The 25,805-nt window shown below is 34.9% G+C and overlaps 1 protein-coding gene across 9 annotated transcripts in view; it reads left to right on the plus strand.

Annotated features, from left to right (window-relative positions):
- Window positions 1-19,578, plus strand: part of LOC149572884 (organic cation/carnitine transporter 7-like) — a 75,421-nt gene extending 55,843 nt beyond the window's left edge. For all 9 annotated transcript variants that reach the window (XM_089813979.1, XM_089813980.1, XM_089813985.1 and 6 more), the window contains one exon: window positions 19,141-19,578. In XM_089813979.1, coding sequence (XP_089670105.1) covers window positions 19,141-19,359 — 219 coding nt within the window. In that variant the 3' untranslated portion in view covers window positions 19,360-19,578. The remainder of the gene's footprint in view (window positions 1-19,140) is intronic.
- The last annotated feature ends 6,227 nt before the right edge of the window (window positions 19,579-25,805 follow it).

The following is a 25,805-nucleotide window of genomic DNA, read 5'->3' on the forward strand; positions in this document are numbered from 1 at the left end:
TGCAAAAATTAAGACCACTGACAATTTAAATGATTAAATCATTTAAAATATTTTATTTAATAAATTAATGACTTTAAATGGTCTTAACGATTTGCCCCCGGTTGTACTACCATCAAAGGAGCCTGAGTTGGAGAGTGATGATTTTTTGGAGAGCATGATAGTTGAAGACCTTGAGATGGATGATCACAACCTTGTGGAGTAGAAGATAGTACCATCGACATACTAATACTAGATATATTTCTGTTTTTTGTTTATTGTACAAAGTGTTCATTTTTGTTTGCATATCGGCAATTTAGCATCAAACTATACTTTTTTGAATTTAAAATTTGAATATGTAATGATAATCTCAGCAATTATCAATCTGATATGATGGTGATCATATGCAATATTCAAAAAACAAATGTCTATGAGATACAATATTGTGATCATGTGAGTTTTGAAATCTTTGACTCTATGAGTATATTTTAATTTTTTATGTGACATTAGTATTATTATTTACTTTAGCCTTTTAGTCTTATAGTATACTATTTTCAAATTTTGTATTTACTTTTAGTATTAGACTCTTTAAACTATTAAAAGAATAAAAATAAAAAAATTGCCGTCTCCAAGTACCCCTGTCTCCTATTTGAAAAATTGCCATACCGGTACCAGTACCAGTACCGGAGACCTCGAAGTCTCCCCGTCTCCCGGTGACCTTGGTTTCAAATAATTATAAATAAGCTATAAACTTCTTTATAGAGTTATATAATTATTTTTATATACAAAACTACTCTTGAATCCAATGGATTATCTTTATAGAATTTTGTAATTAATTTCTTAGATATATTTAACAAATTATAAGGATTTTAGAACTCTATTTTTGTTTTTGTTGTTGGAGAAATATATTGAAAAGATTATAATATTCCTTTAAAATAGAAACAACATCAGCACTAGAAAATCAAATTTCTTCTAAAGATTTCTTTCAAAAAGGAATCCACAAGCAAATGGTTAAGGTGTGAGAAGGTTAGCTCATATTGTATATAATTAAGAATCGAATGTAGAAAAGGAGCAAAAGAAAATGACAACGATTGAGAAGAAAAGAAAGAGGAGAAAAGGAGAAGAAAGAGAATAAGGAGAGGAGGAGAAATAAAGGAAGGAGAGAGGAAGGCGGACAAAAGATAAAATGAGGAGAAGAAGAAAATAAGAGGTGGAATAGGAAGAGGAATATGGTTAAGGAGTGAGAGGGTCAGTTCAAAAGTGTATCGTATATGATTAAGAATGGAAAGTCAAAAAGGAGAAAAATAAAAATAAAAAGATAATCATTGAGAAGAAAAGAAAGAGTGGAAAAGGAGAAACAAGAAAATAAGGAGAGGATGAGAGATGAAATTTAAGACTAAGTAGAAATGGGAAGAGGGAAAAGAAGAAATGAAAGATGACAAATAATATGTAAGATTGGAAGGACAAGAAGAAAATGTAAGAGAAGAAGATGAACTAGATGTCAGAGAGAGAGAGAGAGAGAGATGATTCGAAATATATTTCAAATTATCTCAAGAAGAAAGAAGAGGGGAGACAGAGAATAGGAAGGAGATGTAAGGGGAAGGGGGAGAGAAAGAGGAGTGGAAGAGAGAAGTAAAGATTTAAAATATTCAAATGTATCACATGTGTGTGTGTGTATATATATATATAAAGAGAGAGAGAGAGAGAGAGAGAGAGAGAGAGAGAGAGAGACCACTCATTGTAATCTCTCCCTACAAGATAGTGTTCAATACGTAGGGGTACAAGGAGGATGACAACATAACAATATTCAACACCAGACATTGGATGGATGTAATTGTGTTTTGACTCAGTTTTGCACATGGAATTTCAAAACTTAATGACTTTGTTCAAATGACTCGCAACATCATTTGTCTCTTTAAATTAGCTACTAAAATATCATTGATTATGTATATTATAGCATGTGATTGATATAATGGATCAATAATTGGCGTAACCCTTGGGCCCATTGGGGCAAGTGCTAGTATATGAATATTATAGCTATCATGCATATCCATGTCTATTAAAAGTTAAAACTAATTAAAATTCATTTACATAATTAATTAACATCATTTACATATAATAATGCTAGTTGACAAACACTGTATACAAAATAAACATCAATTAGTAAATGATATTAATTAATAAATATGAATATTATTAAATATTAATATTTTTTGAGATTAAATTTTTTTTAAAGATTAATCAACTCAAATCCAAGGCCTCCCAAATGAGAGGTTCACAACTTACCATTGTGCTATAGGTTGTTGCCTTAAGGTATTAATATTTATTAATAATAATTATTAATTAGTATTTTATTAAAATTAGATTTAAAATTTTTAAAAATGTAAATAAATTGAAATTTAATAATTTAAAACCTTATAGTAAAATAAAATTTAATTATTTCTGATTTTTTTGTTTTATTTTATTTTATTGTTTAAAATTTAATAAAGCATGGGGAGAACCTGACCGTCCCCACATGCTCCCTTAAGGTAGCAGCTGCTCATGCAGCCCGCTGCATACAAAAACATGGTCTATCGTAGGTAGCCAGCTGCGTACTGTAGTGACGATGCTACTGCAGGTGGGAGTACAAACCTTTGCCCAAAAACATGTTTTTAATTAAGTTTTCTATCTATATTGTTTTAAATATAAGCACATTTTATATATAGTTTTAATTTTTTTTTGAAAAAAACCAGACTGTAATTTTCTATTTTCTAGTAACAGGGAAAGAACTAGAAAGAAAACCCTGCTTCCTCATTCCTTTACATGATAAAAATAAAAATAATACCTACAAGTATAGCCAGATATGGAAGTGGAACATCTAGGCTTCGTTGATGATTACTATCCATAACCAACCAACATTTCAAGATAAATTGTATTCTACCAATACCACCAGTTGGCACATTATCCTCTTGTCCCACTTCAAGACCAACACACAGGCTTGAGTTTGTATCATCTATGTGAATTCCATTAAAAGCCCCATCCCAACAGCTTGTTGAAAGCCTCATGTGCTGTTCACAGATTCTTTATCACATTTTCTTTATACCTCACAGTCTTGGTGAAAAATCTGAATACTTAATCGCTTCCCAAGTCTGGAGACAGCCATAATCTGAAATTGCTTTACTAATTTTCAAGCTCCTAATTTGTAGTAACAATATCTGTTTTCAACAACATACCCAACTGCTCATGTGAATCAATATAATCTTTGGGGCATAATGAATCTGTGTGCAGCCCGTCACATTCCCAATTTGCTAATAGGTCTGCAACTTGATTGCCTTTGTGCATTATGTGGGATATGTGGACCTCTTCAAAAGAGTCTATCAATTTCCATTCTTGATTCAAGATATAAGCTAGTTTCCAATTATGCATATCTCTTTTGATGCATGCATTAACTATTAACACGGAGTCACCTTCAATGTGCACCCTATTGAAACCCCCCAATTTAGCTAATAGTAATCCATGTAATAGGGCATGCGCTTCTGCATTATTATTAGTCCCTTGAGGAATGGGAGAAGATTTAATTGCACACACGCTGCCCTGCTAATCACGAATGCAAATACCAATACCTGAGGGACCCGGATTACCTCTTGAGACATCGTCAAAATTTATTCTAACAAACTCTTGAGCTGGAGGAAACCATTATACTTTTTTCCTATCTATAGCAGAAGCAACATTCCATTGTGGAATTGATCCAAAAGGAATCATGATCCCCTCACATTGTTTCACTACTTGTCCGTCCTAAGCAAAGAAGAAAAAAATGCATTTGACTGATAATAGATTTGCATTAACCACTTCTGATATTGACTTCTCAATGCCTATTACCACTTCACTGGTATTATTTCTCTCTTTATGAAAGATGCGCTTATTTGTCTCCCACCAGATCGCCTACAATGGTCGGAATGCATTTCCAAATACAGCTGAATAAAGATGACAAGTGTAAAATTGGCCATGATTGGAATAGATCCTACAATGTGCTATAGTTCAGTTTATTGAGAACAAAAGACCAACATTCATTTGCAAAAGAGCAATTTAATAATAAGTGATTAGTGTTATCTACCGCTTCATTACAAAGAACACAGTTGAAAGGTAAAGCAATAGATAATTTATGAAGTTTGTAACTTGTGAGGATTCTCTTCTTCAAGGCTAACCATGCAAAACACCCAGACTTAGGAAGAACATACTTATTCCAGCAGAGTGAGAAAGCTCGATGTGGGGGTTTCACATTTTTAATTTGCTGCAATACTTTATAGCCCTCTTTGATTGAGTATTTTCCATCTTTAGCGGGAACCCAAATTAATGAGTCCTCTCTATTTGATAAATATATTTCCCTATCCTTAAATATTGTCTGAAGAATTCCTATTTGATTCTCATATTTTGGTAGCTCGGTAGGATCTTTCCATGTAACTTTCCCTGAGAGTCTGTCAACCGAATCTACATAATCAGTAAGTTTGTTTCCCCACCAAATAGAGCAAGTATCAATTAATTCGGTGTCCGGATGTGAGCTAGCAAGAGCGGGAAGGCCATGCCACAAGTCATCCCAAAAGTTTATATTCTCTCCTTTGTGTACTTTCCATGAGATGTATTGCTGTACTATATCTCTAGAGTGCATCATGAAGTTCCAAACAGCCAAACCTTTGGGAGGGTCTAGAATGGTAAGTACTCTTTCTGGATCCTCATTGTCAAGGTATTTTTGCTGTATAATCCTACACCATTTTCTTTTCGGATTTGTATACATTTGCCAAATTAATTTCCCTCCAAAAACCTTGTTCCTAAAATGCAAATCATGAATACCTACCCCTCCAATTGCTTTAGTTTGTGCCATATCTTGTAATGAGACTAACGGAATTTTTTTCTCTTCCGACAAATTTCCTTTCCACAAGGAGTCCTTAATTAGATTCTCAATTTGTTTAACAATTGTAGCCGGGGCCTTGAGAATTGTAATGTAATAATTTGGAATAGAAGATAATACCATTTTAACTAATAGAATCCTGCCCGCAAGCGACAACCATTGAGCTTTCCATGCTAAAATTTTGCTTTTTATTCTTTCAATAATAGAAGACCAATAACACGCTTTATTAGATCCCATAAAGAGAGGGAGGCCTAGGTATGACGAAGGTAATTGCTCAATCAGAAAGTTTAGAATCTTGTCAATCTTACTAGCAACCTTATCTTCAACATTAAATAAGGTGGTCTTGGATTCTGTGGATTAACTTTCTGCCTTGAAATAGATGTGTATGAATCTTTAATTTGCCCTGCTTCTTGAATAGACGCTTTCCTAAAAAGTTATGTATCATCTGCAAAGAGAGAATGTGTGGTTGAGATGGATGTACCTATGATTTGAACGCCCTTCCAAAGACCAATATTATGTTTGGACTAAATATTTCTGCTTAAAGCCTCTGCCATTATAATAAAAAGAAATGGGGAAAGAGGGTCACCTTGCCTTACCCCCCGTGAGGATTGAAAAAAGCCCATTGATACCCCATTAATAATTATTGAAAACCAGGCTCCAGATATGCAAGCTCTGATCCATTTACACCATGCTTATGAGAATCCAAATTTACGCAGGACTCCGAAAAGGAACTGCCAACAAACTCGATCATAGGCTTTCATCATATCTAGCTTGATAACAAAACTAGATAAACAATTCTCATTGACAGAATGTAGGGTCTCATGGGCAACTAACACACCTTCCATTGTTTCTCTACCTGGAACAAATCCACCTTGATCTAGAGAGACAATGTGTGGGATGAATTGCTGTAATCTCATATAGATGGCTCTAGTAAAAATTTTGTAAAATGTATTACAAAGAGAAATAGGACGAAAATCAGCAAATAATTGTTGTATTAAAATATCTTAACAAAGCCTTTCTTTTCCTTGACTCTTCAAGAGCTGCGAGTAGGTCATCACATATAACATCCCAACATTTTTGGTAAAACAATACTGGAAATCCATCTAGACCTGGAGCTTTATCTGCAGGCAAAGAATAGACTGCTTTATGCAATTCAAAGATAGAGAAAGGGGCCATTAATACCTTGTTATCCTAGTGTAAAATAAGACATGGGACTGATTCCAAAATTTCTTCCACCCTATCCTGATCCAATTCCGTAGACAAAGAAGGGGCAGTTAATAGTTCTTTAAAAAATTTGACCCCTTCCTCTTGAATGCCCTTTTCGTCTGATATGGTATTACCATCTTTGCAATCTGCAATTGAGAAAATAGTATGTGCAGCCCATTTTTTCTTTGCAGAGGCATGGAAGTAGGCGGTATTTTAATCTCCTTCTCTAATTTAATTTTGTTAATTTGTTTTTATAACTTTATTAATGCATGCACATTTAAACTATTAATTAATGTAATAGTTAACATTTATAACATGCTAATAATATGCAAGCTAATAATTAATTACACGTTAAATTTGAATTTGACTTTAAATTTATTATTAAATTCTCTAATTCCATAATTAGACTTTTAATTAAGTCTCTTAATTAAATATAAGTATCTAATTAATTCTCGTTAATTAAATAACCTTATACTTAACATATATTTCTATATTTTAAAGGAAATATGATTGATTTAACATTTAATTAATCTTATTTGATTTCTCTAGCTATTTTAATATCACAACCCACAACAATCCACATGACATACAATGATAAAGAAAACTAATTAAATCCAAAAATGCAAAACTATGTTCAAAGGAAGGGTTCATAAATTCACGTCACTTTGACAAATTCGAATGGGTAGTTAATTAGATACTTTTCTACTATTTCAAGACAAATGGTAGCTTAGATTGAGATTTGGACTTGCACATTATCTCTCCCCTCTTACCATTGAGATATTGCAATAGGGCATACTCATCCTGGCAATTTAAGGAATTCAATGCCTGATAATTGCAATCCTCCATAAAAGATGAGGATGTACATACACATACACATACACATACATATGCATATGCATATACATATACATACAATAGTGGGGAGTGATACATTGTGTAGATCTTGCAAACAGATGATAATGACTCCATCCCTCAATCACATGAGGCGCATCAAGTAGAAATGTAAAACATTCACACGCAAGTATGGGATCAATAATCAATAAACTCATAAACATACATGACATCATAATATATAGATCCATCATCATGAAGGTAACCATAATCGTCAACTGAAAGCATAGAGTATATCATCATCATGAAAATACCATAATCATCAACTTAAAGCATTTGATGTCTCAAACTAACCAATGACTCATGATAGATAAATCAAATCATAAAGTAGTGTCACACAACCATATCCTCAAGTATCACTGAATAAACTAATGCACACATGAAAGTTGACTTAAAAGAGTTTAGCAATATGAACTGAAAAGTAAACTATGGGTGACCACTATATATTGGATGTGTGTTCTTTTGGCTATTGAATGTAATGTTGTGTGTTTCTAATTCTGTTGGCTTCATTATCTAATAAAGTGCAGATGTGTGGTCAACTACTCGTAGTCTTCTAGTTCAAGAATATTAGAGAGGGAGTGTTGTGTAATTTCGACATGGTGTATAATGTGATGTGTGTATTCTAAATGGTTTTATTGATTTTTGCATTTGAGTTGGTGCTTCATCAAATTGAAGGTGGTGATTGAAGGAGAGTTGGTGCTCGCTGTGAGTTGGTGCTTGCTTATGTAATTTGGGTGCCTATGCCATACAAAAAGCTATTGTATATTGTGGTTTTTTACAGGAAAGGGTTTTTCATGTAAAATTTGATGTTCTCCTTATCAATGTTTACTCTCTCTTTATTCTAATTCTCTATGTGGTTTCATGCATTAAAAGTTTAAATTACGGTTTCAAGCCCCCCAAAACATTTTAAATGTGCTCTTCTATTGATGCCAGAGTGGTGTGCCTTCGAAAAAGAGCTGAAATACTTGAAGGTTGTTTCTAATTTCACAAATGGGATTTTGTGGAGATCAAACTATGAATAAGCACCCTTATTTGATGCCCCCAACTATAAATTCTTGATATTTGAATGCAGACTTATCTAATGTCTTTTGGTTTTGATGCTTGGAATGGTGTGAGCATTTGCTACACAATTCCTCCAACTCTAGCGGATGTTGATGGGAAGAAGGATTTCGAAAATAATTTAAAAGCCATGAATGCAATCTTATGTGATTTATTAGAGACAAGATTTGTGAAAGGTATGCATTGTAATACAATTAATGAGATTTGGGAGAAGCTTCAAAAAACATATGAAGCTGATGATAAGTTTAAGAATACAAAGCTTCAAACTCTTTATAGAAATCTGTAGTTGTCCGCAGCTTGTGATTATGGTCCTATCCTCAGTGAGGCAACCAGCAATCCTATTTGCAGATATGATGTTGGAGATTCTACACAAGTCCATGTGGATGTGTGTAAGTTTCATTAGTGGACAACAACGCTGAGTTTTAACAATTTGAGGATTCCAGAGTTAGTGCTTTAAAGGATGCTGAGGACATGCTAACTACCTTTGATGGTAGTCTTACATCAGTTGCTAGTAGAGGGAATATGGGTGATACAGGGTCTAATTGCCAGGCCAATAGTCCCTTATGTGAGATGTTGATGATGTTGCGGATAGTGCGAGTGCTAATGACGCAGTTGTTACCACAGTTAGTTTAGGCTCTCTTGATGAGAGTGTTGTTTTTGAAGACTCCATGGATGATATGAGCACTGACAGTTTTGACTTTTATGGCAGTTGTCATAGTGTTGAGTCAGTGCAGGAGAAAGCAATCTTCTCAAGTGGCTTAGATGGGGGCATGGTAATGGCACTCGTGATCTGAGTGTTACGAAGGAGTCAGGTGATGTAGGTTTATGCCCTAGTGTTGTTGGTTCACAGGATGACCTTGAGTCATGTATGCAACGTTAGGCGACAACAATGGGGGCTCAGTTAGGCGATGAGATGCTAGTGTTATTAACACTTTTGATGATTTGTATGAGGATGTTACATGTTGCAGTTAGTCTAGTATTTCATATTAGATGCTTGGTGATGATTCAAGGGAGTTATTCGATGATGAAAAGTCCTAGTATCGTGATTTACAAGGACTTATTGATAAGGGAGAACCAGAGACATGCGAGGAGTTTGACACAACAGTGGCTTCTACTTTATTAGAGGAGATATTGGTAGAGTACTCAGTAGCTGTACCTTGATTGTTGATGTGTGTGAGGAGGATACCACATATGATGTTAGTGATCCTATGGTGAGAAGTGCAGATACAGTCTCCTATCATAGTGTAGTAAGTTAGAGAGCTTACGTAGGAGCCACGGTTTGCAAAGACATCAGGTGACCACACATTTGAAGGTGAGTGATAGTGACATCTTTTCAACTCTTGAGCATTATGATGCTATCTAACAAATGTTAGTTGTATCTAGTTGGGGTGCTCCTATGTCAGATGAGCATGGTGGTAGGTGCCTTTCCCTAGCAGAGATTCATTTGCTTCGAGAGCTTCTCAGGATCTTGAAGCATAATTATTCACAGTTGGTTGTTGACAAGGATTACCTTCTTGAGTGTGATAACACTTGTTATGAGACATTGGTAGGGAAAGAGGAGGAGGTGGTTGAGCTCACCCACGAGCTTGAGGTGACTGTGGACTCTTTGCAGTGTACACAGTTGGCTTTCTAGGAGTCACAATTGCATTTGGATGAGGTTACTATAGAGTTGGAGTGTATACAATCGACACCAATCCCAAATCTAGTTCAACTACATATAGTGGCGAGTTAACTTCCACGGATAAGGATGATGGATGTGATGAGGTTGCAGTTACATCCATCCTGGATATGAGTGCACTAGTTACAGAGAGGTGTGCATCAATGGAGGATTGCAGAGAGCTTCCTGTTTTACCAGGTCCCCCAGTAGTTAGCATGACAGTAGTGGATTCTTTGGAGGGATGTGTTCGGATTCTAACATTACTCCCTCTTCTTTACAAGACTTAGGTAGGGTATCATCTAATTTGGAGACCAGATCTCATGGGGATTTGTTTCCTTTTTCTGGAAGCAAATCTATTACTTCATCTCATACAGCCGGTAGCATTTTATAGTTGGCGGTGCCACTTCAGAGGGATCAACTATGGATTGCAGGGGAGCAAGTTGATGCTTCCTCATAATTTCTACCACATAGAGTCGTTTATGGAGTATACTCTCATCCGAGGTCTCGTAGAATTCAACGATTGGTGGGAAATATTGGAGAGACCTTGGCTACAATGCTTCCCCACAAGGATTTTGTGGTTGGGTTTGCTAAGAAAGTTACGTAGGATCCTGCCCGACCAGTTGTTCAGAGTCAGAGAAAGGAGACGTCACTTGATTCCTGTTTGATACTAATGAGCCTCTGATAGAGATTGGATCTTTTTACCACTATCACATAGTGAGGAGTGCTCATCATTTATCTTTTGACCCGTAGGTAGAGGTCTTGGTTTTGTGCAAGTGTGGGTTGGCACCAGTTTTGTTGGGTGGATATTTTGCAACCAACAATTTTGGGTAAAAATCCAGTCGCAAAGTCAGATGACCAGCCACAGCATGTGAGACAAAGTCTCTCCTACCTTAAAGGGAAGGCTCCCCCTTCTCACCGTTCCTTGGATCAACTCAAGGTAAGCAAGAAGTCGATAGATTTTATAAATGGGTGTTACCAATATCCTTTCTTCTTATCTTTCAAGAAAAAATCCACTTACTCATGGAGCAAGTAATGGGAAGGGTGAATCTCTAGCTACACTTCTATAAAGCGCTGGAAATAGTGATACCGATAAATCTTCACCAACTCAAAGGCTAGCTGAAAATGTACCGGTTTGGCTCTAAGTCTGGTCGTACTTCTATATGAAAAAGCTTTACAATTAGGGCACAAAGACTCCTAAAAGTAAGAATAACTTAACTATTCTGCAAATTAAGAAAGAAGTATAAGCTACAAACAAAGCTTCTAGCTATATATTTCCACAACTGCTCTCAATCAAAGCTTCGCCTCCAATTGCTTCTTAAATCACTATGCTCTTTTATTGAACACACAATAATAACATGAATCAAGAAAATAGGCACAAATTACAGTCAAAGCTTCTAATTTGCTCTATCACAATTGCTTCCAGTTAAAACTTTGAATTCAATTGCTTCTTTTATTCACTTTTCTCCCAAATTTGTACTACACAATCAAAGTTATGCTTGCACAAATGTGGCAGAGCTTTCTTGCATACAACAAAAGATGATTTTTACAATGAGGGGGCACTCCTTTATATAGGCACAGGAGTTGAGAAAAAGTGGAAGCAACTCAACCAACTTTGACCTAGTCTAACTAAAAGAGAAAATATAGGTTTACATGCAACTGCACGTGCAACTTGCATTACATTTTTTCATGTACATACAACTCACATTACATTTAATTACATTTTTTTATGCAATGCATCCTCTCTAACTACAAATATGAAAGAAGAAAGAAGACGAAAGAGAAGGAAACAATCCTAGGGATTGTTCTTAAAGGCCTTGTACTTGGTGATGCTATCCCAGATGATCACAGGATCATAAGTTCTTGTACTTTGTACTGCTGCATTCACCTTGATAACCATAGTGTTGCATCTTTTGATAACCTCCGACTTTGATGAATTGTCCGTTGTCATTTGAAAACTTGATGTGATCAAGCTTTTTTCATTGGAGTTGTCGTGAATTCTCCTTTGTAGATTGACATTCTGGATTCTTTGACACTTTGAAAACCTTCTAGATGATATCTAGATGTAAATTCAGAACAACTTTCCATTAGCACGTTTAACTCTTTATTTATTTTGAAGTAAAGTGCTTGGCGCATGAGAATGCGTGCAAATGTAGATTATTGATTTTCAAATGTGACTTAGGGTTTTCAAAACATTATTGTATGAAAAATGATTACATGTAAGTGCAACATGTAACAAGGGATGAAGGATGAGATGGAATGCGAAGGCGAATGGTGGACGAGCTTTTACATGTAAGTGTGAATGGAAGATGAGGTGCAAAGCATGGAAAGATGTGGAAAATGGAAAAGCATGTATTTGATCATGGAGGCGCGAATGCATATGGAGAGGCGAGAATGGAAAATAGAAGAGGGAAAATGAGCTTTATAGTTGTCTTAGTTGAAAAGGTGAAGTCAAAGTGCATGAAAGATGGAAATTGAATGTGATGATGCTTTCGCATGAAATGGGAAGTGGAGTGAAGTGAAACGTGCTCAACATCTTGGGAAAGAACTTGCAATTTCTTTCAAAATGGAGAAAAAACCAAAATGAAAACAAGCAAAACACAAAAACAAACACATTCCTTTGGCAAAAGACTCAAACATGTCAACAAGCAAGCCACTTCAACATGCAAATTCGAATTTGGAATTTGGGAGAATTCCACAAAAGTGTGAAAATGAGAGTTTTCATCATTTTAAAAGGTAAAATGCACTTTTCATGGCATATATATGGGCAAGTGTGCAATAACAAGCCATAATATGCATGGAAATAGCAAGATAATAATGAATTGATGAGCAAGTTTGAAAATGTCCACTTGGAGGTTAAAGAGCCAAAATAGCAAGTTCTATAAACTTGAAGACCAATTCTTCCTCAAATTCGGAATTCAAACAACTTTTTGACTTTTTCCGTACTTGCATTTAACAAAAATTAATGAGCAATGAAAGGTCGAATTTGACATGAAAGTGCCAAATACATGGTCTTCAAAGACAATATCATGCATTTAAAACTCAAAAAAAATCCCTCTTGATCAAAGGTATGGGCTGGAAATTCAATTTTTTGAGTTTTTTAAACAAAAACATGACTTTTTATGCAAAAATCTGGGCAATTTTTGCAAAAACGTGACCAAAAAATGCATGTTTTATAGTCATTTTTGACTTGTGAATGCAAAAGCGACTTCCCCAAATGCAAATACATGGATCCAAATGCACAAAAGTGACTCCAAAATGCAAAAAAGTGTATAAAAATTCCAATTTTCTGGGCATTTTTAGCAAAAACGTGATTCATAAAAGGCATAAAATGAATTCGTTTTTGGCTTCCAAGTGCAAAAATGTGAGTCAAGATGTACTGCAAATGAGTGAAGATGCCAAAATGCCTATTTCCCTTGCAAAAACGTGATTTAAATCACTTTAAATAGATTTATTTGAAGATTTGTCCAAAAATGTGCCCTTGGAAGGAGTTTGGAAAAACATTTTTTAGCAAGATAAATCCATTTTTTATGTTAGAAAATCCATTGCCAAGCAAAAATGACCCTATTGGAGAAAATCCCATGCAAATCCATCAAGAAAATCTCTATTTATGATCAAAATCGGGTGCTGGGAGGGAAAAGACATGTATTTCTTCAAAATCGGACTTTTTGGAGGCCAATCCACATATTACAACATGCTTTAGTTTAAAATCGAACCTTTTAAAGTCAATAGCATATTTTAAAATGTGCATACAAGGCAAATCGAACCTTTTTGGGTCAAAGACATGTTTTAAAATGTGTAAGCAATCAAAATTGCACATTTTAGATGCAAAGACATAAAAACTTAACTTTTGATGTTGCGACATCAAAAAAGTCCACTTTTGATAACTAAAGTCATTTAATTCACTTAAATTTATAAAAATGTTAGTAAATGGATCATAAACAATATTTATATATCATATTCAAAAATGTAACATATAAACATCATTTAAAAAGTAACATTTAAATAAGCATTTGATTTAAAAATAAAAAATTAAACTAGAACTAGATAGTTATATAGTCACTTTAAGTGAAAAATTAAAAGCTAAAGTAACTTAAAAACATAACAAAAAGTGAATTTAAGTTATATTTATCAAAAAGTGAAAGTCAAATTTAAAATATAACATCATATTTTTAATTCGTGCTATGTGCTATCGCATAAAAAAATGTCCACTTTTTGGGCACTAAAATGGTCATATATCTTGACTGACAACTTCAATTAAGCTCTAAGTTAGGCCGAATCGACGGAAACACTGAAAGGCATGACATGAGTAAAACCAAAGAACTAAAAACCAACAAACGCAAACTCAAAAGCAAAGATAAGGACGATGAAGGCTTCAAAAATCAAGCAAAGGCTCGACAGAAAGCAAAATGAAAAAGATTTGACGAAAGCATTCAATAAAATGATTTGATATATGAATTGAAATGGATTGATCGATCAACATTAAGCAATTGAATATCAAATTCAAACTTAGAGATACGCAAAACTATTTTGAAAAAGTTTTGTGTTGTTACCAACATTTTGTGGTGACAAAATGCGGGACAACGTATCTTACAGACTATAACTGATCCAACAGTTTCATCAGGTGACATTCTCTCTATAACATCATAGAGGCCACTCAATACCTCTTCATCAACCTTAAAATCCGGGCTGAATTGGTATGCTGGATTAAGAAAGTGGACAGCTCCATGTATACGCCTATGAAGTAGCTTTCTCTAAGAGAGGTTGCAAATGACACATAATATCTTGAGGGACTGCCTTGCATGTTTTGAGATCACACCTTACTATATGTGCAAGGTGATATTTCAATCTATTAATGGCTCCCCCATTATATGTTATCATACAATGCCGACGTGTAACTCTTTTTTTATGGCAAAAAATGACATGTTTCCAAACCCTATCCCTTGCTACTGCACTAGGGTAAGCATCAAGGATAGTTTTAAGCCTACTTCCACTACCCTCAAGTTGAGACATGATATCGCTGCTGCTGCAATATACCATAAATGAAAAAAAAAGCGTTTAGAATATTGAAAATCCAATTTTCAAACACTAGGGCTTTTTACTTTTCAAGTTTTTCATCAACATAAAATGGAACAAATCTAAAGATTCCAAACAAATGCAAATAAAACAAGATTCATGAATGTAAAAAAAATTGCAAAATAACACAAAAAAATGTATCTTACTTCTTTTAAATTTTCTCTAGAAATGGAAATGTAACCCAATTTTGAAGAAGCCTCCTCCAAATGCTTCTTTTAACTCTTTTCAATGCTTAGATGCAAGCTACAAAGTGGCACAAACAGTCAGCAACTGATAGATGAGAGCCAACCGATTTGCTAATCTATCTCTCAAAACCCCAATACTCTTCCCTCAATTTTTTTTTCTCCATGCTTTGTGTTTACAAGTGATAGAATGACCTTCTAAGGTCTTACTCATGATTTACAAACCAAAAAAACACATTAAAAATGTGTTTTAATTAACTTTTTGGACGCTGCCTACCAGCCAAGGCATCCTGATGAGACTCGGTGAGTCAAGCGAGGCAGCTGCCTTGGCAAGTCAACCAAGACTTGGTTAGGACTCGGTCAAGTCCGAGACTAGAGGCAATTTGCCTTGTTTTGGCAACCTCGCCTCAGGATTCACCAAGTCTTGTAACGCTTGTATCATATAATCCAAAAAAGGGGTATGACAAAAGAGTATTGACTACAAACTAATCTACATCGTGTCGTATTTACTTTAACAACTAGGTAGTAGACATTTTCAATAAGAATATTATTTCCACACAAATTCAATTGCGACAAACTAAACGAATGAATAAAAGTTATAAATAGAAAGAACTCTCTTGCAATTGAAGTTTTGAGAACATTGTTTCGATGTTCCAAGCTAGCTGCACAGGGGACATTGCATATCCATTGATATATATTCAGATGTAGCAGCATTACTTTAGCAATTAATATGATTGCATTTTTCATTTGTAAATCAAATAGAGCATCTTTAATATATCACAATTTGCGAAAAAGTCCATTGTGTGTCTTTTATAGGTGTATTCCATATTGGACATCACCATCAGTAATTATTAGAGTTCATTTCCTTATAATGAGATTGAGAGATGTAGCTAACAATTAAAAACATGGCAATTATCCACAATATTGACACTAATAATAGTATTAGTGACACTAACACGCCACTAAGTTAATACATTGACTTGATTACAAGGGTTTTATATAAATATATATATAAGAAGTCAAATTCAAAGTCATTATCTTCCATTACTTGCTCCATTACATCCAATAAATACGGAGTAATTGTCCCAAAATCCTTTCATAACCAAAAAAGGGTCATTACAATTTATGCAATAACTTACATATTTTTTCTATATTTGCAATTATACACGGGTCCTCTACTTCATGACAACTTTTACAAGAAAGAATAAATTTTTTCATCTTTTTGTTGTTCACTTTCTGCATACACTTATCTTAGAGTTAAGTTCTTTGGGCCCCGTTTCAACATGAGACCCGCCCTTCAGCCACATCAATAAGGGGTTTGGTTCTTTGATTGTCCTTGAATGACAGTGGTCTCGACACGACTTTCAGGACACTTTGTCCAAGTTAACACTTATAGATAATCTTTTTAGACCCACAGTTCTCTATTGTTCAGTGGTACGGGGTCCCTCTGTTGGATTTCTACTGGATTTCATCTGAGCAGGTTCAGATTCTCCTCTGGTGCATAATCAGGTGCAAGCAATTCATCCTCCACTACATAATCCTCTCAGAGTTTGGGACTCGCCCCTTCAAGCTTGAGGGTATTTGATTTAGTTTGGTTCCTTAATCACCTTTGAGGCTTTTTTGATCTGGTTGAGGGTCATCACAGATACCCTTTCGTAGCTTATTGCTCATTGGAATCAATTGTCACTTTGGTGGCATTTGGGCAGGCATATGGTTGGCTCGCTGAGACTGCAATCCTCCTTGGGTCTATTGAGATTGAGATGGATATTCTCTTGATGCACCCCCCTTCTAGTACTCTCTTGATGCCCCTCCTTATCTTCTCCCTCCCAAGCAAGAGATTAATAGGTGTGTCAGAGAAGATAGCTACAGGCAGTTCATCTACATCATCTGTGTCAACCCCCTTTGGGGCATTCATCCTAAGATGGCTTTCTATGTGAAGAACTTTCTGGAGTTAAATGAAAGACTTGTTGTTGTCCCTTCCTACTATCCCAACACTATTCTCATTCCCTTTGGGTCCCCCAGGGTTCCTTCAGAGCGGATTCTTATTGGCTCCATCTTGAGACGGATCATCTGATTGACTGAGAGTACATGATTTGTTACACTTGTAGTATCAGGGATGTTGAGTCTTGAGGTGCACTGTATCTTCTGCTGCCCTTTATATTATGAGATCAAAGGGAAGTTCCAATATCTCTTATGGGAGGCACAACTGCTCTCCACTTTCTTTAGATACGCAGATCAGAGGTGCCTTGCTCTTTATCTTTAGGAAGACACTCCAGCACTCACATTCTGAAATGTATTGGTCTTCTTAGCTCATCACCTCCTTCACGAAGCTTCATTTAGTGCTTGGCACCAAGCACAACTTGCCCGTCCCATGTCCAGGTCCGTGAAGCCCAAGACGGGTTCTTATCAGCAGCAGTCTTTATCGTCAAGGAATATTTTGAGGCAGCCTAGAGCTCCTTCTATCCTTGTGGTTTATCCTTCAGTGTTGAAGTTCTTCGTGGTTTCTTAGGATTCTTTGTGGGACTTAGGGGGTTCCCCCCACCTCCCCTCGTTTTGTAACTGTTTTTTTTGCTTCCTTCAGATATTGTTTGGTATCCTTCTTGTGGGCTGCTTCCCTTTGTTGTACTCGGAATTCCCTTCGACCTTTTGTGGCTTTTTATTGGACATTAATAAATGTATCTTATCTACTCATTTCATCCCTTGGAAGACACTAATAAAAAATGGTACATGAAGAGAATATTTTAGTCAAAATTGGACACAATCAAGCTATGGAATAAAATTATAAAAGCGAATGACAATGAAGTTGGGGATGTCTTTTGTCTTGGATGATTTATCAGGTGGAAGAACCTCCAAATTATCAGTATAGATAATTTCTATCATACAGGATGATAAACCCCAATGGGTTATATTAATGCAGATTTGGATAAGATTAAGGAGCGCGATATAGCCATATGGGGAAAAGGTACACAAACCTTCATGGGACACATCAATACCATGTAGAGGCATTGGCTTCATAATCCTATGGGTGTAGCTTTGTCAACGTACTAAGACTTTTGGATATAGAGGTCAATATAGTTATATACAGGAGCTTCAGCTTGTGTTTTGAAGTAACCATCAGAGAAAAATTTCCTCTAGAGTGCCTAAGGTATAATAATAACCTCTTTTCACTGAATACTTTTATCAAGGAAGACTATTTTGTCAGATATCTTTTGATTTTCAAATTGTTTTTAACTCTTAAATATGATTTTCATAACTTAAATATTTTTGATAGCATCAGGATTTTTTTTCATTTTGAAATTTTGCATTATGCATTTATCCTATCTGTATGGTGGGACGAATTTGGCGTCCAAACTCTAGGGCTCCATAGGCTAAGTACTAGAGTTTTGAGGATAACATGCAAGTCTCGTGGATGAGAAAATAAGAGTGTCAGCATGCTAACCAAGAATACGTGTTGACATAAAACTTAAAAGTGAATGAATGCTTTCATATTTGTATACCGTAATCTGGCTCCATAATGAAGAATTGGAGGAAGAAAAACCTTAAAAGTCATTGTGATAACTAAAACAATAAACGCAGCACTACAGATGACTACTTATGTTGACATGATGTAGAGCCAGATATTTTGGACATAAGATATCGGCAAGATTGTTAGAACACACTTCAGTTCTTTAGGATGTTTTACTTGTTGATTATGATTTTAGGTTAGACTCCACGTGAGTGTTACATGGTCCTTTGATTTTGTGATATATATTACGCTTTTCACAATCCATGAAATATGTACTCTACAAATAAATTTTAAACCATTTTACCATGATTTTGAAGTTATGTCTAACTTGGTTTTGATGATTTGCATATATAATTATAATTAATCATGGATTTATATAATATTAATTTTTCTGTTAATGGGATTAATTTGATAAGGAGAAAGTCCCATTTGGTTTCGAGAAATTTCTTTGTTCTATCTCATTTGTTTTTGTTGAATCTGTATCCTGGTTTTTCTAGTGTGGTATCAACTTTTAGTCTTCTACTCACCAGTTATTTGTGTTATGAGCCAAGTAACTATGCCTTGTGCTAGATTCAATATACTGTTCTGCATTAATAGATAAGAGTATTTTTCTTCGCTTTCTGTATTGTGTATAATTTCACATACGTTTTGTTTTTAACAGCTGTATGATTAGCAATTTAGTAGATTTGCATTGCTATTTGTGCAGGTATACCCAACATCCATAAGATCAACAGGCTTGGGGACTGCAAGTTCATTTGCAAGATTCGGTGGAGTAGTAAGCCCTCTAATTGCCATTTGGCTAGTTAAAGTTTGTCAGCAAAAGCTGGCCATTCTTTTGTTTGAATTCGTACTTCTCTTGGGAGCAATCTCTGCTCTGTTTTTGCCTAGAGAGACTAAAGGGCGAACTCTGACTGACTTCGTTTAGTGTATTTGTAATTCCAAGACTTTACTTGATTATGGTCAGATTCTCTATGTTGTAGCACGCTTTTAATAGGCATATTTTACTATGTTCATTTGTGGAGGCTACTATTTGGATGCCCCGTGCAACTTTGGTTTGTCTCATCATTTGATTCCTTAGCACCTGCTACTTTTCTCCCCAAAGTGTTCTATCATTTTAATTACCAAGAGAGATTCATTTCAACTACACCCATTCAACTGTTTGCTTAATAAAATGTAAAATTATATGATTGGCATTTGACAATCTTCTTAGATCCATCTTAGTAGATGACACAATCTCATTAGTATAGTCCAAATGGTATGCCTTTTCTTGGTTATCTACTTTCGTGTTGATCCTACTGACTTTGGATACTTGCAAGGCTTTACCAGAACAATAAATGGACAGTAGAATATTAAATTTAAGTACCATGAGTATCATGCGTATGTTTATCTTTCGAATTCATTTCAAATGATTCAACTTAGAATAAGACACAAGACCATCGCAAGTTTAGGTTCAAACACAAAATATAATGATGGATTCCAAGCTGTACAAAAGAAGAAAACTACAAAGAAAAGAATGTGAAGAATGCAAAGATTGCAACTAAGGTATAAATATTTAATTCGTCTTCAGCAGCCAAGATGCCTCTAAACCTTGCCGTTTAACACCATTAACATTGGAGGGGATATATCCAATCTGGGTTAATCAACCACAGATTGAGAATGGATGGAGGTAACATAAGCTATTCTTTTACAGACATAAATGACTTTGGGTAAGAAAAATTCAAAACCCAGATAAGGTAGTGTAATATCCCCTCTAACAATAGAATCTAATAGTATCTAATATTCATATTTATAATTAACTAAAAGAAAATATATTAAAATAATTATTCAATATACCAAGGTAATCAAGCAATAATTATAATCAAAACAAATAAATAATACTATATGATCAATACAAGTGATTACTAAGTAATAAAGAATTAATAATATTATAGTAATAGATATTTAAGTGATAACCATATAATAAAAATAATGGTCCCAACTTTCAATTAGGCAACTACATATGTCATGGCCTACTAAGCGTCGCACCCTTCCATACAAAGGGGTATAAATAGTGAATAAGTCGGATGACTTGGGCATCGAAAAATGACAACAATGAAATCTATTAAAGAGGGGCAGCTTCCTACTGGCTCAACCCATCTCTATGAGCATGTACACATGGCACGAACCAATCAATGAAAGGATCATAAGAAAACAAATTTTAAAATGGAGAAAAGTGAATCAGATTGACTTGACCCATTACTATCCTCAAACACATAACAAAATAATGCCAAGCATCTCCTTTATAAATCATAATGTAAAAGACACAATGAGCAAGGTGTTGTAGACTATGTCATATGCTTGCAAGGCTATGTCTCAAAGAAAACTAACTTTGAGATAGAGGAATACTCAATGGAGCTAAAGTTCGACCATAACCCCATCTCGATAAGGGTGGCCACCCATATGAAGGATCAACATAATATCTCAAAACCTTTGCAAAAGAGGGAGATGCTCTCGACCGACAAAGTTTTAATGACACAAGAAAACCATAATATTTTCCGAGACTCTTTTACGGTTGTCTAGTGTTCAAGGAAAATATCTCAAGCCTTCTAAACAACATCCCATGGACAAGGATAATCTTGTTCTTAATATCAATAAAGCTCTATAGGAGTGTAAAAGATCTAAGGCCAAAAGAGAAGCCAATAACACTTTTCCGGCCAATTCGTGGTTTGATGAGGAGTGCAAAATAACAAAAAGGAGTTGGAAAAAGAATTTGAACGGAGAAAGCAGAAAGGAATATGATCAGTTGATTAAAAAGAAGAAAGAGGAATATGTGAACATGAGAAGGATTGAGATGATTAATCTTGGAAAAAATAGTGCCAAAAGTTTTACAAAGAGCTTCAACAAAGAAAAACACAAATAGAGAACATCACAAGAACCAAGTGGCTAGAAAACGCCAAGTCCCTCTACGAGTGTGATTTGAGAGAGCATATATCCATGGTAACCAAGACTACAGATGATTTATTTAGCCAAAAGGATATTATTCAAGGCATAAAGAGGTTAGATGCTGATAAAGCCCAAGATATAGATGGGCTACATGCTAGATACTTAAAGTGGGGTGTTGAAACCCTGGCACCACACATCATTAGGATTTTCAATAGTGTCAATAGAGAAGGCTTCCCTATAAATTGGACAACTAGTGTGGTGATTCCACTTCACAAAAGCGGAGACATAAACAACCCTTCTTATTATTGAACTATCATGATCAATCCACTCTTCGGAAAGTTATTTGGCAGCATGGTAGAATAGAAAATCAATAAATAGGTTGAAACATAAGGCAACAAAGGAAAAGGGCAAGCGGGCTTTAGACCAAAACATTCTACTATAGATTACGACATCACTCTCAGAGATTTGGTAGAGAAAATTTGGGACACTCAGAGGAGCGAGGCTTTCTGTTGTTTTGTGGACTTAAAAAAAGCATGACACAGTGTCACGTAACAAACTTTGGGATAGAATAGAAGAGTTGGAAGTTCCTAAAGAACTTAGGTCTGATGTTCACAAATTGTATGTGCAGGTCAAAGCTAAAATCAGAACAACAAAAGGGCTATCAAAAGATTTTGGTAGTAACATTGGGGTTAAACAGGGTTGTCCGCTATCTCCAACCTTATTCGGGCTCTATATTGACAAGTTAGAAGAATGGATAAATAAGATCGGTACAACTGGCACACTTTGTGATAAGATTGCTTCTATATGCAGACGATCTCATCATACTTGCTAAACAACTAAAGGTTTGAAAGAACACTTGAAAGTGCTAGAAAGTTTTTTCCATGAGGTGGGAATGCAAGTGAACACTAGCAAAACCAAAGTTATGGTCTTCTCGCTAAAAAAGAATAGGAATATACAAGAGAAGTTGTTGTTTGAGGGTAACCCTCCTGAGATAGTGGAGGAGTACAAATACTTGGGTATAGATTATCACAACAACCTCAGTTGGGATACACTTAGATCAAAAAGGACTCAAGGGGGCTGGAAGGCGTTATATTCTCTACAAAACAGGTGTAGGAACACAAAATTATGGGATTGGACAACCAGGAAATTTTTTTTTGGTCTATTGGTCACTCTGGGTATTCTATACTGATGTGAAGTTTGGGGCGACAGTATGTCCGAACAAAAATGGAGACAGGTAGAAAGATTTCAAAAACACTTCATCACATGAAATCTCAAAGTCAAGTCCACGATGCCCTATGAGATCTTATCGGCTAAGGTGGGTTCCTTTCTGTTAGAAGCTGCCGCATTGGTCCGGATGGTAAGCTATTTAAAGAAAACCCAAGGTCTGGAAAAACATTGTTGGCCCAAGCTAGTCATAGATAAAAACTTGTTAGGCAAAAAAGCACATGGATGAAGCAAAATGACAAGTGGATGCAAAAATGGGATATCAACATCCATACTTGCCCAGATATTATTAAAGAAATAATGAAATTTGTCATGGAAAATTTTCACAATATCATATGAACAAGGAACATGGGCCGGAAAAAATCTTATTACACTAAAGAATTTAACCCCACTTCTAGTCACGATGAAAAGGCCTATATAAGAGCACTTATTAATTGGAGAGCAAAAATTTTGATAGTGCAACTCAAAACTAGTTCACACCGGCTACAATGTGAAACTAGTAGATGGCAAGTTCCAAAAGAAGAGTGGGAAGACAAAACTTGTTTATTCTGTAATATGGGAGCGGTAGAGACGGAGCAACACTTTTTCAAAGACAACCTGACATATAGTAACATTAGATCTAGTTATACAGAGATATTATAGAACAAGGACTTGAACTACTTATTCAAGGAGAGGATCAAGTGAAGAGAGCAACAGCTCTGATTATCAAACTTTAGCGACAGAGAGACAAGTTAACTAAAAGTCTATAGTTAGATTAGTTCCTCTCCTACCTTAGGGGGGTGATCGTGTGGGTCCCATAGGCCACTTTAGTCTTGTGGACGTCATTAAAATCTATTATATCATATCATATCAATCAACACTCCCACGTGGATTCATGGGAAGAAAATACAACAACGAAAGAAATAAAAGGAAAGTGCTTTATGAGGAATTCAAAGTGGGAGTTAAAAATGTTTTCAAGGGAGAGTTAAATCTTATTTCATACCCACTGAATTACAAGGAGATAAAGACCCGAAATTATAGGGTTGACCAAACAAAAAGGTATGTTACATAAAATGTATGTTTATGTTATTAATTATAAAAGTACTTTAGTAAAGAACTTTATTTAATAGTTTACTTTTATATATATATATATATATATATATATATATATATATATATATATATATATATATATATATATATATATATATATATATATATGATGCATTTTATAAATTATAGGGTTGACCAAACAAAAAGGCATGTCACATAAAATATAAGTTATACAAGTTTATATTATTAATTATAAAAGTACTTTAGTAAAGAACTTTATTTAATAGTATATATATATATTAAATATAATTAGTGTTTTATAGAAGATAAATAAGAATCTTTTGCAAAGGGAAGATCTCTAATTATTAGTGTCACTGTCAGTACTAGAGATGGGTATAACTACTCATTTGGTTGACACAATAGAAATTGACATATAGTTTTGGTATCAAAGATGGGTGAAATACCCATTTGACCAAATGCTACCTAAATAGATATGACCTCGATAAATTGAAAACTCTTGGTGTCAATATCAGAGATGGGTGTAACTCTTTGTTTGGCTGACACAAATGGATATATAGTGTTGGTATCAAAGATGGGTGTAATGCTCATTTGGCCAAACACTAATTAAAGGAATACAACCTTTATAATGTTGGTATGCGAGAGTTATCTCCCTTTGACCAACATGCTTGAGGAAGTACAATGGAAATAATATTCTAATGGTGTCAACATATGCATATATGAGCCTTAAGGTGTGCACCCTAGAAAAGATGGTTGAATAACTAAGGGTTGGGAAACCCCATCTAGAGACATCTCTAAGGTTAAATTAGGATAGAGGGTAGAATAGTGAAATATATTTTATTATTGTATAAATTCTAACATTGATTTTGTAGGTATTATTGTTCTTGCTAGTGAGGACATTACAGGTAGGTGTTATTGTATTGTTTTTCAAGAAGAGCCTAAGTGAAATAAAAGAAAAATTACATAGCCAAGAAATTAGATGTCAATCACTCAGTCTTTGGTAGCAATTACCTTGAAGTGGGGCAAAAAACTAAATGAATCATGTGGGTGTTGAATTCAAATTATCAAGTGGGCTTAAAATGAAGTACAACATCTCTTAAAGTTTTGGGGTGTCAGCAAAATCAATAAACCATATGATACTAGATCTTTTGAGAATAATCTTTAATTTTATGGTTACAAGAAAATAAAACAAAACACGTATTGTTAGAGATTCCAAAATCAACAAATAATAGAAATTTTGTCTTTTGGCCTCTTAAAGATTAACTGGGGCAATTAGTAGCTTTATTGAATTCTCAACTATTAAACAAGTTGGTGAATTTGTTTATTGACACTATTTAGTTTATTGGTCAGAAGATTGTATGACCCAAGGAAAGAAAGAAAAATACTCTACACGTTTCCTAATAGAGGACATGGTAGTGTCTAGGAATGTGTGGGAAATATTAGAAAATAATGGGACAATAATGCAAGAATTTTTGCAAAGGTTGTTGATTGGATGCAAAGTGATACGTGATTCAAGGTTACTAAAATGATTCCAAAATGAATAAATATGATTGGTAAATATAAGAACAAATAGAAGCAACTAAATAAGACATGATAGGTTTCATATGTGAATTGGAGATGCTTATGATATTAAAAAGCAACAAAGCAAAGGTGTTGTTCCTTTGCAGTCAAGACCAAGGCATGATAAACAACAAAGATACATCATGAACACATTGACAACACAAAGAAAAACATCAAACTAGAGTCCCTAACTCTTCTGTATAAAAAACATCAACTATGAGTAGTAGGACCCATTATATCAACATTTGCTTGAAAACTAACAAAACTATCTTTAGTTTTGAACATAGCCATAAAATTTATGACAAAAACTAATATCAGAATAACTAGATTAGTAGTATTGTTCATCATAATAAACATAATAGTCATAGAAGTCTTAAACATAGACCATTGAGGATCATGTTAGACTAATATATAAACCTAAACCAAATTAAAATAAAATCAGGGAGCACCTCCCTACACTACTACATTTGGACCCATTTTGCGATGTCTACTTGTCGCCTAAGTGACAAAACCATGAATTGGCTCTTGTCGGACGATCGTCATACTTTTGTTGTTGCAAATTGTGATGAGGGGATCCATCGTAATCGCGATGGTTGGCACTATCGTAACTTGGAA

The sequence above is a fragment of the Cupressus sempervirens genome, chromosome 2 (genome assembly GCF_028749045.1).
Source record: "Cupressus sempervirens isolate cs-2001-9-10 chromosome 2, ASM2874904v1, whole genome shotgun sequence".
NCBI lineage: Eukaryota > Viridiplantae > Streptophyta > Pinopsida > Cupressales > Cupressaceae > Cupressus > Cupressus sempervirens.